The sequence below is a fragment of the Saccostrea cucullata genome, unplaced genomic scaffold (assembly GCF_032062105.1).
Source record: "Saccostrea cucullata isolate Sc308-1 unplaced genomic scaffold, CSIRO_AGI_Scuc_v1 ctg414, whole genome shotgun sequence".
Taxonomy (NCBI): domain Eukaryota; kingdom Metazoa; phylum Mollusca; class Bivalvia; order Ostreida; family Ostreidae; genus Saccostrea; species Saccostrea cuccullata.
In genome coordinates, this window is record NW_026928683.1 from 178,097 (window position 1) to 197,274 (window position 19,178).

General features: G+C 33.3%; 2 protein-coding genes across 4 annotated transcripts in view; one reads left to right on the forward strand and one right to left on the reverse strand.

The window, feature by feature from the left end:
• Positions 1-4,307, forward strand: part of LOC134278430 (G-protein coupled receptor dmsr-1-like) — a 38,231-nt gene extending 33,924 nt beyond the window's left edge. For both annotated transcript variants that reach the window (XM_062760747.1, XM_062760748.1), the window contains 2 exons: positions 419-1,629; positions 2,968-4,307. In XM_062760747.1, the coding sequence (XP_062616731.1) occupies positions 1,211-1,629; positions 2,968-3,715 (1,167 nt within the window). In that variant the 5' untranslated portion in view covers positions 419-1,210 and the 3' untranslated portion in view covers positions 3,716-4,307. The remainder of the gene's footprint in view (positions 1-418; positions 1,630-2,967) is intronic.
• The window catches only part of LOC134278432 (protein MON2 homolog), a 145,646-nt gene that overhangs the window by 102,635 nt on the left and 23,833 nt on the right, over positions 1-19,178 (reverse strand). For both annotated transcript variants that reach the window (XM_062760750.1, XM_062760749.1), the window contains one exon: positions 16,740-16,841. In XM_062760750.1, the coding sequence (XP_062616734.1) occupies positions 16,740-16,841 (102 nt within the window). The remainder of the gene's footprint in view (positions 1-16,739; positions 16,842-19,178) is intronic.

The following is a 19,178-nucleotide window of genomic DNA, read 5'->3' on the forward strand; positions in this document are numbered from 1 at the left end:
ATATGAATACCCTATTCTTAAGACCTCTTGATGAACAATTACTAGTAAGAAAAAAATTAGGAGTTAGACAATTGTTCTAAACTATAATTTTCTTTACAAAAACACGCATCATAAGTTTCATAAGATAATATAGGCTTATATGCTACATTATTTGTAGGTCTGTCTGGAGTTATATACAGAGTCTCTGTTGTTTCATACTTGACAATTATCACATCCAATAAGAAAACAGAATTGTTTATTCCTTGAAGCTAATTTGTGTCCATCGCCCTTGAATCTGCTCACTGTATAATGGCTAGATATTTGTATATTGTATATATAAATGTATATGGATGATGATATATATCGGTTCAACATATAATCAGACTGAAAATAAAGAAGTCAAATTATTCTCATTCCATATTGTTTTTTTTTCTTACAGGTTGAGTTGTTACCCGAGATAAATAATAGAGAACTTGTGAGGAGAGAGGACATTCTGTGCTGTGATTGGCTGCTTCAAAACCATGTGATTACCTCAGAGAAATTCGACTAAGATTAGTGGAGGAAATTGACGTGAAACCTGACCTTTCCTGGTAGCCAATTCCCAAGTATACAAATTATGACCAACAAGCCCTGCGGAATTATTCCCCAACTCCCTATCACATTTCTGAATAATTTCCGCCTTCAATCATACCCCTGGTAAACGTGACATGTTCTAGGTGCCTGGCCAAATCATTACAAACACTCGGTATTGTTAAGACTTGTAAAGTCCATCAAAAATTGGCCCCCCGAAGTGCTGCATAAAAAAAAGAGAAAGAAGAAAACAGAGCTTCTGGTGATAATTAAAAGACTTTTTTTGACCTTTTATTGAACTGAAGACAATTGATCATCACCCCAGAACTATTTGTAGAAGGAATTGATGACAAAGAGAAATCACTGTTTTTGGAATTTTCAGATTGTCTTGAATTTACAACTCGTAAGTGGACAGATTGTACGGAATTTAAAAACTAACTAATGAGTTGTATTTATAGATTTAATTAACACCTGCGACATATAATAATAACTTCTAAGAAACAAACACCAGAGGGTTAGGAAAATAACTTCACAGACCAGAAAGAAAAAGTCATTCAGAATAACAACTAACTGCTGTAGCAGTGGTGGAATTCTTCTTTCTTTACACTAGTGTGACTGACAGTGAAATTAATGTCAGCTTAACTAAACTTTTTGGAAGGGAATGCTACATGACATAATGAATACGTCAGATCTTATGACACTGGGGTTATCTACCCCTTCTACAACAACAGAAATCACCAACATCTTACAGTTCAATAGAAACTACATGAAATACCATGGCTACATCAGTTCCATTATCTGTATTTTTGGAGTCATGTCTAACATCGTAAATATCATCGTCCTGACGCGGCGACACATGGTGACGCCCACAAACTGTATCCTTACGGCGCTGGCCATCACAGACATGGCAACCATGTCAATTTACTTTGTGTATGCAGTGTATTTCTACATTATAACTCAGCCACTAGACTCCTATGAACACAGTAAAGGATGGATGTACTTCGTTGTTGTCAACAATTTGGCAGTTATTACGTTTCACAATATGGCAATGTGGTTGACTGTCTCTTTGGCCGTTTTCAGGTAAATTAATAATGATTCTTTTTTTTTTAAAGTTCATTTAAAAAATCATTGAACAGGAGAATTCAATAAATTATGTATCAAAAACAATTTTTGTCACACAGTGTCAAGTAAACTTTCACATAAAACTACAAAAAATATTTCAACAAGGGGATGCTTACTCCTCTATTGCACCTTATCCCATCACTGATGTTTTTGAGCTCAACGTTTGCAATGGAATTTTGAGCATGATCACTGATTATTTATATCTTCATATTTCATACTAGGTTAAATCAAAGTGCTGATTTTTATGGGAAAATACATGTTTATTATGCAGATTGCACTACACTACTATAAATGCAAACATCTGGATGGACTGAACAATTTTAAAATATCGATCTTCATCAATTCTGATTGACGTTTTACTTACAAAGCAAATCCTTTATAACCCATCCGTACTAAACTCAGTAGGCAAATTCAAATACCCATTCATTAATAATGCTAGGTTAATTAATAATTTTGAGCCACTAGCTATTCCTATACATTAATAAAAACAATATCTATTTATGGCACTATTTTGTGATCTGAGATCCAAGATCAACTAACTGTTTTCAACATTAAAAGATGTCTCTACCATCTGTTCCACTGTAAAATAAAATATGACCTTTTGGTTAAAGACTCTTAGTCGCTTGAACGTACTTGAACAGCTTCTTAGATTTCTTTAATTCCATCTTTTGGACTGCTCCTTGAATTCAGAAGAATTTCAAGATATGAGTTGTCTGGATTTAGGGGGAGGGGAATGACTGAATTGTGCAATGTGCTTGCTATTTTACAACGGAATTTAAAAAAAATGCTTATAGTAAAAATGGTTAATGTGGAAAGTTGAACAATGTGGAAAGATGAATAATTAAGAGATGAAAAGATGCCCTACGTCCATGACTTTCTCATTCTTATTAAAGATTAATGTTAATAAAATTAATAAACGATTAGTTACTCATTTATTCAGTTCAATTTTTCCACTCCTTGTATATGTGCAAAAAGGAACGTTCAGCCCTAACATGTTACTGCATTTACAGTATATGATGCTAAAGTATTTGCAATTACCAATAGGGATGAAAAAGATAAAAAGTTCACTTGATAAATATTTCTGAAATTCATTAAGCTTACGCACTGAGGTGCTACATTCATTTGAATGTAATAAATTTAATTTCAAATGTCAAAAAAAAAAATTGAGCAAACATGGAAAAAAAGGAACAATTACACAATCTAATAAATTTTATTTTATATGTCAAAAAACTAAGCAAAAATGCAACAATTAACCATTTTTGCCAGCACTAATTGAATTATGTTTTCCTTATCCAGATACATCTTTGTTTGTCACCATGTGGTGGCGAACCAGTGGTGTAGCCTGGATCGAGCTAAATTAACCATCTTCATCATCGTGGTGGTGTCCATCCTGGTCTGTGTCCCAAATTACTTCCTGTATCAAGTCAAAGACCTCCAAGATTTCTACACGGAGGCTAGCAACCGAACAAACAACGCAACTGCAAACTGGAAAGGCTACTGGATAGAAAAAAGTGAATTCATTCAGCAGAATCCACTGTATCAGCCAATTACTTTCTGGATCTATGGAGTGATTATCAAAATAGCCCCGTGTATCTTACTGACCATTCTAAGTACATTGATAATCATGACCATGCACCAGGCCAGCGTACGGCGTAAACGTCTGTTGTCTCAATCCAACAGCCGCCACAACGAGGAAATGTCCGCGGAACACAACCGCACCACCATGATGCTGGTGATGGTGGTCCTGTTTTTTGTGGTGACGGAGTTTCCCCAGGGAATTCTGGCCGGAATAAGTGGCCTCAATGACACGTTCTTTAACCAGGTGTACTCCAACCTTGGGGATGTGATGGACCTTCTAGTTCTCATCAACAGTGCCATAAACTTCCTGCTGTATTGCATCATGAGTCAGCAATTTAGGGACACGTTTAAGAACCTGTTTTTGTGTTCATTTGTCAGAAACTTTAACAACGGAAGTATTACTTTAAAGAACGGGATTCATACTAACCACTATAGCTCTGTCAAGACTGAAGTGACGCAAGTTTAATGTGTTATAGAAAAAATATCTTAACAAAGCTTTTGTGGCAACAAAGGTTTTTCATTGCATAAATATGGAAAAGTCTGTTTTTAACAGACCTGTTTTTTCAAAATATTCTTGTACAGCTTTTAATATTCTCATCAAATCAAAAAAGAGGGTTTTCCTTCACTGGAACTTGTCAAAGTAATTGTTTGGTTAACAAACAAAATTCTACTTGTCAATGGTTTAAGTTATTAAACATCATCACTGAATTTTCATCTCTGGCTCAGTTTACTAGCTTTGCTCTGTAGCTATGGCAACTGATGAAAGTTACACAAGTTACCATGGTAATTACACAAACTGTAATTATTAAACACTGTATGTCTTGTTTATCAATTTCTTTTGGTGTAATTATCATTGTAACATTTATTCAGAAGTTGAAATTCGGGTCCCAAGTATGTGTAACTTTCATCCTTGGTTGCCATGGGGGTATCATGCCATTATATTTATACTTTGTGTGTTTATTCATATATCTACCACTGTATAGTATTATTAAAATTAATTGTTAATTTATGTATGTGAATTCATTTAAAATCTGGTTATTAAAATTCATTTATTGAAAGCATTTGTTTTCTTTTAAGTTTTACTTGATTTTCTCTTATTGCATTTTCAATTTTCTTAGATAAATAATAATTTTTCACAATAGCATCTAAATAATTTTCAGACTGTGATTGCATTTCTCTCTCCTGAACCCAAATGATATAACATTAACATCAGATGTAGCAGCTAGGTCTTAATGAAGTTCTACACATAGCACACTGAAGAGTTCCAGTTCCAAGGTAGTTTTATGCCACAGAATGAGCTTCCCTTTGATGCAGAAATCTAAATCTAGAACTCGAGTAATTGACACAATTTGAAATGCATCAAAGTATTGTCTAAGATGTTTAATGTATTCATTTGAATTTCAATCTTTGCACATCAATCCCTCAGTCAACTAAAATCCAGGATCTATTTGCATGTTCCCATCACAACTTGGGTCATGTTGGAAGAAAATTTTGTTTATCAATTTGATTAAAAGATCTTAAATTGTTAATTCCTATATGTCAAATCATTTATTTAAACATCTACAATTATGAACTCATAACAATTTTTAAATAAGTTGATCTTTTAAAGTACATTAAAATCTTCAAAAATTGGATGCATATTTTATGGACATGATATATAGTCCCTTAGTCCCTAAGTCTGCAGTCTAAAAGTCCAACATTACCAAGACTAAAAGCCAACATTTGTTACACATTGTTAAAACATTATCTGCAAGTCGAATTTCCTCATAGCTGTGAATTAAGACCTTCTGAATATAAAGAACATCCCAAATGCTAATCCACTATTCAAAAGGACAAAGAATGTCTTTAAAGAAAAGAGCCATTTTTGATGCAAAAGAAATCATTTTCCATATTTGTGGTCTTTTTCTGACAGGAAGATTCACACATTGATGTTTAAGATTAGATCCTCTACTGTAACAAACATCGACAATTGATTGAGAAGAATAAAAACAACTCGCTGATAAAATCAACATCACCGGAGTGAGACAATTACACTAGCCTTACATCAGCCCGGTATCTCTCTCCATCTTGGAATGGAATTCTCCTAGACGCTCCGTCTCAGAAGATTGCTTAGGATACAGGGAGACATAAAAATGGAGTCAAAGAAAAAATAACCCAGCACTGTCTGGCTTTCTAAACATACAAAATTGTTAAAGTACATGTAAGCTTTATTTCTTCAAGAGATCCTATAGAAAATCAAAAGTTTTGGATTAAAGTTGCAGCTCCATTGGTTGGATTTCAAGTAGTGTAGTAAGAGAATTAGGACCTAGACTTGTAGAAATTTTATTGAAATTAGACCATTTCACAGAAGAGTTGTCAAGTAACCATGGAAACAAGATGTGTGAAGTATGCTTTTCTCTCTCTGTCCATTAGAAAGTTTTTCTCCCTTAGAAAACCCTATCTGAGTCCTTGAACTTGCCCAATGTGCTTGAATAAATGTCATTATATACATTATGGTCATATGCAATCTAGTATGTGTACAGTGTGAGCTGTCAATGTTTCTCAATTATAAGATATGTCAAGGGCAGAGATTGACCTTGAAATTGAAGTTAAATTTGACCAATATGATCTTTGCCAAGATCAAGCCACATCATCAAGACATAATAAACATTCATGTGAACTATGAATGTCCTATGCAAAATTGAAATTAGTAAAGGCCTAGGCACAATTTTTAGACTACAAGCATTCTTTGAATGATCAAAAAATGTCTTTATTCAGTTTACATGTCAGACACAAAAGACAGGATAAGTGGAGAGGATATTATTGGTCATTCTAACATATGATAAACTGGCCTTCATCATAATTTCCATGGGTAAAGATAAACTCACTTGGGGATCATACAGCTTTAATATTTAGAATGATATCATTTTCATGAAATTTTTTTTAGTTCAAAGATTGATTGAATATTTAATAAACAAAAAAAATTCATGTATAAATACCTTTGTTAATGCATTTATTTTTCAAATAGTAGACAAGGAAATTGCAATTTAATTCTGTCAACTAAGGCCATAAAAATTAATTTCTTGGTTCTCAGGCCCTCCCTCATCTATTCCAAGGTTGCCTCATTGACCCTTTTTTTTTGCTAAATCAATAAAATAAAAAAAAATCACCTCCCTCATCAGAATTATTAAGGTTTTGTACAATGTAAAAAAAAGCTGCCTCATCATGTTTTGGGGCAACAAAAAAGAAAAAAAATGCCTTTTTCCCTCATCATATTTCTTGAAAAAAGGCCTGAGAACCAAGGAATTAAATTTGCATGGCCTAAACATGCTAAAACACTCAGTTAGTGCCATCTGAGAGAGAGGGGGAGAGGGGGGTGGGGGGGGGGGGGAGAGGAGAAAGATCTGAGAGAGAGAGGAGTGATAAAGCAGAGAGAGAGGCATGCTGAATCAGAGAAATAAATGACCCACAAGTCAATATTACTTGTCTTTAGGGTATAGTTTTAAATTAACACTCTATGAATGAAAACCTCACCTGCAGACATTATAATCATAATACTCTGACGGAAGTCATAGAAGTCCTCTATAGTTACTTATATCGTACGGGCTTCAGATTGTATATAGATCTAATCACACACATTCATTAGTGAACTTAATTAATTACACCTCGGCAGAAAAAAAAAAGATGGCATGCATTGATTAAAAGTGAAATATTATCTGTTCCTCCAGAAGGGGTTATCATTCCCGTGGACTAAGGCTGCATTGAGTATGAAAAGGGTACTGTAGGCCAAGTAATTACAGTGCTGCCTTGTCAACAAGTAGGTCAGTTAATTAATTTTTTGTCAAAAGGGCTTTTTTCCTACTACCAGAGGCTCTGTTGTTGTCTGCTTGATGCCTTGTATTGTCTACAGACCAATTCCTTATGGCACTATTTCTTGGGAGATTCTCATATGTTATGCTCTACGTACTTGATCCTTTCGTTAAGAGACATTCAATGCTAACACTGTGATGGTTGGATGGAAGGTCGGGCAAGAAAGCCTATATTATAATTTGACCTATCAAAAAGATTGTTTACAGACAGACAAACAGATAAATTGGCAGCAGGGACTTCAACAAGGAACATGTAAGATCTTTGTGCCATAAAACTCTAGTGAATTCAAAAGATTTGTTTTAAAAACAAACAAATAGAAAAATTGGAAGATTTGGGACTTTGTCAAGGCTTTTATATAAGCTCTTCATGCCCTAGCTAAATCCCTAGTGTGAATTCAATCTAATAGAGTTTCACAATTCTTTTTTTTTTTTTTTTTTACTTTATTGTGATTCAATATCAATGAAAAAAAAAATTCCAATCATGCTTGATTAAAAGTACATAGCTGAACTCAAACAATAAAATACTCATTAACTGAAGACATTTCCTTTGCAGTTCTTGACAAGTATCATAAACCAACCCAAAGTGCTGATATTCTAAGCCAACCTGCACTTCAAGGACTTTTCTTTCCTGCAAAAGCAACAAAAAAGTGATCAAATCCCTTTTTAAACAAGAGTTAAGTCCCTTTAATGTGAGTGCTCTCTGGTTATTTCCCCTTGATAATTTCTGACAACAGGCCTTTCTTTGTAACTCTGTGATAATTTTACTCGGGGAATGAGTACATCTGATACCAGCTTCATTATCATATGACTTTGAAGTCCAGCACTCTCTGCCAAGTTTCAAGATAATTGGCACATTTCTTTTATAATTAGAATTCAATGCCTTAATGAAAGTTGAAAGTCTGAAATTTTAGAGATTTTTTGCTTCTTTTCATTATAAAATAATGAGAATTTTTTTCTTTGCAATCATGCTTTTAACAAGATTACAACTATTTGACAAAGTGATTTGAAGTGAGTGACTCTTCAATCCTTTCAAACAGATCACAATAACACAGGGTTTCCTAATGGTCTAACAAATTACACAGAGAGGTATAAAATACAGTATTGTCTGAAATAAGAAACTTAATAAACTTCGCAAATACTGTCAAGAAAGTCCCCCAAATAAAATAAAGATAAGCACCAAGATGTCAAAAACTATCAGAAAACCCAATCTATAAGGCTGGTAAAAATTTATCTTGAACAAAAGTTGGTAAGAAAAGTGGTCCAAATAACAATTTTAAAAAATCAGCATAAACTGTCCCAAGTTGGGTTATATTGTATACCATAGGTTAAATTCCTTAATTATGACACTTAATGTGTTTAAGCAACTACAGACCCCTGCTTGAGACAATGTTATATCTGGTCTGACAAATTTTCTGAACATTTTCTGAACATTTGACTTTGTCATACCAAATGTCTGAAAGGGTTGTGACTTCAAAATTTGACAACTCTAAATAAGCTTGCCAAAAAAGTAGAAATATGTCCATAGGACATGAACGCCCCGCAGAGGTTATATCAGTAATGCAACATGAAAATTCGAATCTGTGTATGAAATTTCAGAATATCTCGAATTGTGATGCAGTTGAATTGCTTACATCAGTATGTATCAGCATATGAAGTTTAACACTAATTTAAGAAAAGTGAGGTCAAGGTCAAAGGTAAGGTCAAGGTAAAAAAAAATGTTGATGCAGTTGAAAAGCTCTCACCAGTATGTATCAGCATATGAAGTTGAAAAAATTGAATGGTTTCTTTAAAACTGACTTAATCACAATTTGATAAAAGTGAGGTCAAAGTCAAATGAAAGGTCAAGGTCAAAAATGTTGATGCAAATGAATTGCTTACATCAGTATGTATCAGCATATGAAGTTTGACACTAATTTATGAAGTGAGATAAAGGTCAAAGGAAAGGTCAAGGTCAAATGTTGATGCAGTTGAATAGCTCTCATCAGTACGTATCAGCATATGAAGTTTGATAACACTATCTTGAATGGTATCTTAAAAACTGAGCTAAATGCTCATTTAACTAGAACTGTCCAATCGGGACAAAATACCCCCCGCTGGGTTTTTCAGAAGTAAGTTTTTGTATAATAAAGATATGTATCAAACACGAATTATAAAATTTCTCTTCCAGTGACCTTGAACTTCCCCAAATGACCTTGGGTCAAGGTCATGACACACCCTTGGGTCATGGGCAATCTTTGAGTGAAATAAGAACCTACCAAGTTTATCAATAAGAAAGATATGGACCGGACACGAATTATTAAATTTTTCTTCCAGTGACCTTGAACTTCCCCACATGACCTTGGGTCAAGGTCATGACACACCCTTGGGTCATGGGTAATCTTTGTATGAAATGAAAACCTACCAAGTTTATCCTTAAGAAAGATATGGACCGGACACGAATTATTAAATTTTTCTACCAGTGACCTTGAACTTCCCCAAATGACCTTGGGTCAAGGTCATGACACACCCTTGGGTCATGGGTAATCTTTATGTGAAATGAAAACCTACCAAGTTTATCCTTAAGAAAGATATGGACCGGACACGAATTATTAAATTTTTCTTCCAGTGACCTTGAACTTCCCCAAATGACCTTGGGTCAGGTCATGACACACCCTTGGGTCATGGGCAATCTTTGTGTGAAATGAGAACCTACCAAGCTTATCCATAAAAGATATGTGTCAAACATGAATTTTGAAATTTTTCTCCCAGTGACCTTGAACTTCCCCAAATGACCTTTGGTCAAGGTCATGACACACCCTTGGGTCATGGGCAATCTTTGTGTGAAATGAGAACCTACCAAGTTTATCCATAAGAAAGATATGGACCGGACACGAATTATGAAATTTTTCTTCCAGTGACCTTGAACTTCCCCGAATGACCTTGGGTCAAGGTCATGACACACCCTTAGGTTATGAGCAATCTTAATGTGGAGTAGTAGATTCTAATGTCCCTCTGTAAGAAAGATATGGACCGGACACGATTGCACAGACAGACGGACAGACGGACAGACAGACAGACGGACAGACAGACAGACGGACAAGGTGATTCCTATATACCCCCCCAAACTTCGTTTGCGGGGGGTATAAAAATGTTGATACAGTTGAAAAGCTCTAATCAGTATGTATCAGCATATAGTTTGATAACACTTTCTTGAATGGTATCTTTAAAACTGAGCTAAACACTCATTTAAGAATAGTGAGGTCAAGGTCAAAGAATAGGTAAAGGTAAAAAATATTGATGCAGTTGAATAGCTCTCATCAGTATGTATCAGCAAATGAAGTTTGATAACACCATCTTGAATGGTATATTTAAAACTGAGCTAAACACTCATTTAAGAAAAGTGAGGTCAAGGTCAAAGGAAAGGTCAAGGTCAAAAAATGTTGATGCAGTTGCATAGCTCTTATCAATATCTATCATCCTATGAAGTTTGATAAAAATGTCTTGGATAGTTTCTTTGAAACTGAGCTTTGAACTGAGCTAAATGCAAAGTGTGATCGAAGGACAGAAGGACGGAAAGACAGAAGGACGAAAAGACAGAAGGACAGAAGACGGACATAACAAACACTATATGCCCTTGCCATATTCATGGTGGGGCATAACAAACCATGAACCAACTGCACATTTGCCTGATTATAAGATTTACAGTTTAATCTTATTCTTTTTTAAATTTTTCACCATAATTATGACAACATAATTTCTATTTATTTTTCAGGAACAGCTTCAGTATAAAGGCTTTCGAGTAAATAACAATAATTTTGCATCTTTATGGATCTGTTTTCTGTTGGAATTCACTGACATCAAGATAAATTGAGCAAAGTTAAATTGAGAGTTAAAGGTGATCTCCTTGTCATAGTACACAGTGAAGATAGAGAATCTTTGACAGTTTTCTTCACCAGAATAAGAGAATCTTTGACAGTTTTCTTCACCAGAATAAGAAATTTGATAAAGAAAAAAATGAAGGCTATTTGACATTTATCAATTTAGTTGACTAATAGTTTAGTTTTATAAGAAGCCATAAATTTTTACTACAATAAGATTAAATTTTATCTAAATGTTTGTGAAAAGAAAAATAGCTTTCCTCGTCTCTCTCCGTTGAGTAGTGTCTTAAATGTCACGTTTTCAAAAATGTCAGGTGTTTACAATATAAAATTAAAGTGGAAAAATACATTAAAATACAATGAAATTCTCTACTCAAAATTATTACATTACAACTATCATATCAAAATTTAACAAGAAGTGTGTGACCCAATGCTCACTGAATATAAACACATAATATATACACGTTCAGTGACGGGCAGATGAACAAATATGGGAAATTGACATCAGACTCACACAAAAATAAATCCCACCATATGGCATGCCTCAACAAAGAATGTGCTTAAATTTCAAGCATCTATGATGAGTAGTTGCTGAGAAAATTGCAACTAAAAATTTGTTACAGACAGACACACAAGGGTAAAACAGTCTACCCCTCTCCTTCAAAATGAGGGTACAGTTGAACTCGCTTAGTACGAACACGGATATTGCGAATTCACGGATATAGCGAAGTCATCTTGGATCCCAAGCTATATATATTTAATGAATTTCTTATATGGTTATAACGAAATACAGATATAGCGAAGTAATTTCATAGGTCCCAACAACTTCGTTATAACCGAGTTTTGCTGTATTTAAATACAGTAAAAAAAACACCTATTAACTTAATATGCCTGTACAGAATCCCTGCTTATGACCTAGTTGTATATATTGATTATGCTTCCAAATTATAGGAAAGTAATGAAATTAAATATCAGATATCAAATTTTGTTATTAACTAGGAAGTATTTATAATTGGCATTGGGGATTCATAATAACCCATTTTTATCTTAATCTACTGACCTGAAAATGAACTATGTAAAATAATACTTGTGTCATGTATTATTTTACATGTATTTTAACTATATCTAGTCTCAATCAGAATATGCCTATTAAATCTCAATAATTATACCTCATAACATCAGCCTCAAAGATTTATTAAATTGCCTCTTACCAATAATATGAGCATTCCATATTGGATTCTATATCCTTATTCCAAACATTTATGTCTCAAGCATCTTATTTTGCTGTCATATTCCAAATGGTATGTTCCAAACTTCTTGCATGGTTCCAAAAGATAATTCGCTGAAAAAGGTAGTCAGTGTGTTAGTTAAACATAGAAATACTTTTAAGCTTTAATCATATCTTATTAATTTAGTATATTTATCGTTTTTAGAATGTATCAAATTGCAATCACTTTATCTAAAGCATAACTGTCAGCTACATCAAATGCTTTATGAAAGATTTATTTTTTAATCTATCCAAGAAATAAAAACCATTTTTTTAAAAAAGGAGGAGGGGCATGTTGAATGAACAAATTATTCATTTAGTTAAACATGTCTTTAACCTCATAAATCAGCATGGTCACAAAGTGTCAGAGCAGTGTTTAGAGTTTTTGCTCTAGAATTGCAGAGTAAGGAGTTGATTCTTACGTCACTGGTCCGAGTTTCAATGTGGACCATGAAGAACAGCCCTACGATGAGACCATTTAAACTGAGGTCCTGAGTCACAGTAGGTGCTGGCATGAAAAAGATCCCTCTCTGCTCAGTGGCCCTCAGTGTCAAGTGCAGGTCTAAAGAACTGAAGCTACAAAGTACCAAAATTGGCCCAGTCAAAAAAAAAAAAAATAGATGAAACTCTCTGAAGTGATATAAATGTAGGAAGAGTAGATTATAAATAATTTAATTTTAACGATATTTTTTCTAGTTTCTTTGTGCAAACATTTTAATTTTGGTATTATATTGAAATGAAAAATATGCCCTAGTTCAGAATTTTGGAAAATTTTATTATAGGTTATCCATGAAGATCTGAAATATGGGAAAAAAGCTAGCTGATGCTTTCCTAACTTTAAGCCATTTTGGGTCAGATACAATTAATGGTAGAGCCACTGAAACAGCTTCTCTTACCGTAAATGTGAGGATAAATTCTCTTATGAAATTGCACTTGCACAAGGTTCAGACTGAGTGTTTATGAAGTCAAAATTTGACATTCATGATTTAATTTTTAGACCCCCTTTCTGTGTTATTGTGTTTTGAATTCAGTTATAAAAGCTCGGGTGAGCTTAAAAACTTGTCTTGTTGTTTCTTTTATCATTGTTTCAAACTTGAACAGGTCGAGGAAACTATTTTCTGTGACGTCGGAATAAATTTACATGTTAAGTGAGGAACCAACGTGACTGACAAATCGACCAATCAGCTCAATGAGTTGCATTATGGTTTACTACAAAAATACTACACGTGTGTTTCTAAAAGGCCAATTTTTTAAATCGCTCTCGGAAAAACGTGATGCATTTTTCCAAGCATTTTACACACTTAATACAATATGAACATCATTATCTACTAATTCCATGCATCTTGATATTTCAATTTATTCAAAAGGAATAAAAGTTGTATATTTTCCTACAGAAACTCACATTTATATACAAATGATTTATAAGGTTTTTTTTTTCAATAAAAATTTGCAAAATCATATGATTTTCAAATGGTAAAAACATTTAGTAAATACTCCATTGAACAAGTTCGTTTTTAAGGGAGGAAAAGAAAACATATACAGCATTCTTTTTTAATTATTTTCTATGTAAATTGTGTGTAATAAGATACGTCCTTAGAGTAACTTTTCTTGCAGTAACAAGTCAATTTCACTGACTTATGAACATTCCTAGATGATAGGTATTTTGTTATAAACTTGCTCAATGCATCAAAGAAATGGCAAAAAAAAACAATCAACTTTAGGAAAGATAACTGTTCTGAGACAGTATTAAACATGTGTGAAATCTCACGTATTGTCAATGTTTACATGTACCAAAAATTTACAGATACCCGGTATACAACTTCGAAATATATGCTACTCACGTTCTATGATCAATGTGCATGAGGATTTAATTATATAACAGGTAAATAGTTTTTAAAACATGCAACTTACGTTTTTTGGTTTTTTCCACTCCATTGAACAAGTCCCTTTGTTTACAGTTTTTTTTGATTCCTTTTTTTTCAATGTTTACTACGTATACAACTTCGAAATTTATCTATGATCAATGTGCATGAGGATTTAATTATATAACAGGTAAATAGTTTTTAAAACATGCAACTTACGTTTTTTGGGTTTTTTTTGTTTTTTTTTGTTTATAAAATGCAACTTTTTATTTCTAGTAACAAATAACTGAGCAACAACTAATTTAACCAGTTACATGGCAAAAAACTTGAGTCTTTATTTACTTGTGAAGACTTTGTGAGCGGTATTTCAAAGTACTATTTAACGAGGAAAACTGACTTTGTTTGTTAATGTGAGCATGGAGAATCTTAATTAGTACCTAATCTTCGTATTTTTCACAAACACATTTCAAAGAATTGTTTTCTGACTTTCCTACAGTCATTTGAAATCGCATTCCTAAATTTCCCTGACCCACGTGTTTGTAGTAAAAATAAACATGTAGTAGACCATCATGCTCTTCGGCTCATTCACTGGATTGGAACATTGTTTGCTGTGAGCACCTCTGTGCGCAATTGCAACAATATCCAAATAAGGTAGTTTCCTCGACCTGTTGAAGAGTGAAAAGTATTTGGTTTGACCATATAAACTTAAATGCTATGTAGTGACAGTTAATGAACATATGAGATGTAAATTAGCTATCTGTACTAGCTTAAGATACATACTTTCAGATAAGGAGAGTTTACTGGTAAAATTGTCTTCACATAAATAAATGTAAATATTATGTTGACGGTGCGATCATTATGGCTAGCGCAGATATTTCTTTTGTTATAATTTAGATCGGGTTTGTCAAACCGCATGTGCCATTTGGTGCGTCTAGACTCTGACGTCACATGACGTCGTATGTAAGTTACATTACCAAAAAGAAAGCCTGAACAATGTTAAAAGTAAATGAAGAATGTTTCGTTTACTATTTATCTTCAATGTTTATCCATTAAATCAGGGCATGTTAACTTTTAGTTGAACTTTTGCTAATATTCTTGCGAGAACGTAGCTTTAACACAATCGATGCACTCTGGGTCCAGAGTTGCTGAGGAAAAAAATTCTGATGAATGAAAGTGCAGTAGTCCAAATTTTCTCTTCGCCCAGTCGTTGCTTTAAGAGCTCGCAGTAGCGAGTGTCGCGAACTGCGCTTGCTATCATTTATAAATAAGATTTACTATAACAGATAATGTCAGAAGTCAGATACACATAAACCTATCACAAAAATGGCACTGCAGAAATTGAAATGAATTTTCTTTATCTCAAGGAAATATTTTATCTTGACATCAGCTAATATTCTATCTTGACATCAGTTAATTAAAATTAAACCCAACAAACATGTGCTTTCTAACTTTAATTCTAAAGGGTTGAGATTTCCGGAGTAGATCATTACAGGTTAGGCATGCAATACTGGAATATTGTTAGCATCTTCAGCAATCACAAAATTTTAATCCCTATATTTATATACAACAGCTGAACTTATACCAACATCATCACAAACAAATCCAGAATCTAAATAAACTACTGGTTCCTGACACTAGAATGCACTCTAATTGCTTTCTCTTCGACCAACACAAATGTTTTACGGCTTGCACAGAAGTTCACATAATTTTTCACTTTGAAATGAGCCAGTAAAGGATGTTGAAGTTATACCATTATACCATAGAATGAATGACAGAGACATATTTCAATTGAATTTTTTCTGTTTATAATCAAAATATTGGTGGATTATACAGTGCAGCCTTCACATACATGTCCCTTAAAAAAAATAACTACTTCAAAGTCTGAAAGTACATTTAAAAGAAAAAGACAATTAAACTTACCAAAAACTGGATCTGCTAAACCTCTTTACTCAAGCCTAATTTCAACCATGTCTAGATGGTCCAAAATTCATGGCAACCTTTGTGTAGGTCCAATTCTTTTAACCAGCCAGATGCAGATGGGTCCATCCATGTAATGGTGCTAAGCAGAATACTTCTGTTGGTCCATCTTTGTTATTTTTGATTGTCCACATATGTACTTTTGATGATCCATCCATGTAAAGGGGCTAAGCTTAAAACTTTTATTAGAGTCAAGACATATTTGTCATGACCAAAAAAACATACAAAGTTACAGACATTCTGAGCATTTCCAACCAATTCTTCTTGGCCATGATACAGACCAAACCAAATTCTGCAAATTCAGACATGCAGCAACATGATTTGGGTATCAATTGACACTCATTTCTAAGAAATTATTCTCAGTTCATAAACGAAGGTCTTGTTTCATGCCAAGCAATTCAATATTAGAAAAGCTAGTGGACAAACAAGCCTTCATTTTTTGACATACTTTACAAAACATTTAAAACAGAAGTGATTTTAGTTATCAACCCCCACGAGGTATCTTAAAAAATCAGTTTTGAATGTTTTGTAAAACTGATTCCATTCAATGACTCAGGTCAATCTACTTGCAGTGACAGAAACATACTTCTGAATCAGTTGACCTTTGACATCATTTACCTCTCACGGATGATTGGTCACTGGTCTCCATAGCACTCAGTTGACCTTTGACACAACTTACCTCTAATAGATGATTGGTTACTGGTCTCCATAGTACCTCTACTCTATGCAGATTGACTAGCCCTGTTTCCAAGAGCTTGGCAACAGCAAATAGGGACGGTTCCTGTAGAAGAACAGAAAAATTTTGTTTCTCATTTCTTTTCTTAAAATTCAAATTTAAATTAAATGTTTATGTTATTTTAGAAGGATGATTTAAATTCAACTTTACTAGTGTTAACTGATAGACTACATTGACACTTAATTCAAAGTGCCCTATTGGCTCATTTTCAACAAAGACAAGACTTCTAAGTTTTCAATATGTGTATGTCATATATGATAAAAATATAGCTCATAATGTACCCAGCCATAATTGTACATATATATGGTTATGAAATTCACAATTTTTATTCCCCCTTTTCACATATAGTTGCTAATCATGCTAAAATTGGTTGAAATTGGTTCAGTGGTTGCAGATAACTCAGGTGACCTAAAAGTGTATCCTTATATAAATATTCTTTTTCGAATTTCCTGAAGTTGAAGTAATTAACTGTAGAAAAACGAAATCAAAAATATATACTTTTGAATACCCAAATCTCAAGACTTAGGTAGAAATTAAATTATAAAGGCACTCGACATTAAAAATTAAATAATATCAGAGGTGTGACTTCTTACTTATCGCATAAAAAAAAAAAACATTGCAACTCTCAATATATCTTATGCTGACAATAAGCCTAAACCCTGCAGCTGTTCTACCTTATCCATCAAAAGCAATTGAACTAGTTTGCAAGTTTTGATATCTTGATGGTTACTACATAGGCCTATCATATAAAATACACTGTTAAAGGGAAAATACTTCCCAATACTCAAAAGGAAGAAAATCACTCAAAACTGTTCAAAAATAATTAAAGAAATACTGAAACTAAATGAAACATAAAATAATGTACACTGGGAAAAATTAACAACATGTATTTTGGTATCAATGTTTATGAATTCTAAGGATGATGCCTTGAAAGCATATATTTACTAACAAATTACTAGGAATTTCTAGATAAGTGGGTAACTGCAGATCTGTAGCTCAATGGTCAGTTAAACTGGGGTAGATGAACAGAGAGGGTAGATAGCCCATCATAATTTCATTCCTAACCAAGGAGCTATGGGTCTGCAACTAACTGGCAGACCCTAACTTGCTTTAGTTATGCTGAAAAGATTTCTTGTACATCAAGATAACACATTTTCATTGTTTGTAAAAAAAAATAATAATCCTGTATAATGTTTTTGTATGCATCATTTTTTTTATTTAAGGCTATATAGTAAAATGCTTCCCAAAACCTGGTTACATATGCTAGCATTTATTTTTCACTACAGAGCTTTGATTTTTTTTTTTTGCATCTGTCTAATTGTTACTATAATGGATATGATATACCGTATATATTCATCATTTCTATCAATATTCGGTTGAGTACATCACTGTAAGACTTCATGCCTATCATGTTTAAAGGTACTTGGACACAGATTTGAAGTTAATATTTTCTGTATATTTCTGTATAATATCACGAATTATATATTTTAATAGCATTTCACACAAAAATTAATTAAAAATCTTATTTCATATAAAAGATAAAATTTCAAATTTTTTGGCGGGTTTGATTGACACATCCTTGCACTTTCACAAATTAATTTTATTCTTAATCCTTAGGTAAAGTGGCAATCTCGTTGTGTATAAATGAAAAACATTAATATCATAATCCAGAAAATTCAGAGTAGACATGTTCGAAAGCAAAACAAACACACAATATATTGTCAGTCCGTGCAGTTGTGGTAAGCAGACTGTGACGATTGAATGCACCCGGTGAATTCTAAATATAAACAATAACAGAACTCGAGCCCTGTTTACAAAAATTGTGTACATAACACGAGTGTGCTCGATTTGCTAAACTCTGTAAGCAACCCTTAGTTAGGAATGACGATACTTGTGAGGGAGTTGTGCTTTCTAACATTTGTACTCGGAATAAAACTATTTTTCTGGATAGAAGTTTTAATACTTCTCATTAATACACAACAAGATTGCCACTTTTCCTAAGGATTAAGAATAAGGTTAAAATTTGTGAAAGTGCAAGGATGTGTCAATCAAACCCGCCAAAAAATTTCAAGTTTTAATAACTTTCAAATGAAATAAGATTTTTAATTAATTTTTGTGTGAAATGCTATTAAAATATATATGTCGTAATATTATAGAAAAAAAATTGACTTCAAATCTGTGTCCAAGTACCTTTAATAGAACTGGTACCTGATTAGATAAAGCACATTACCCACAATTCAGTTCATTTAAATAATTTCCCCAATAAAACAATACTCTTTAAATAGTCCAATAACAAAGGACATAAAATAGGCAGGTTTCACTGTACTTATAACTAACATGCACTGAAGCAAGCTGAGAAATAAAGGAAACATTCATTGTAAC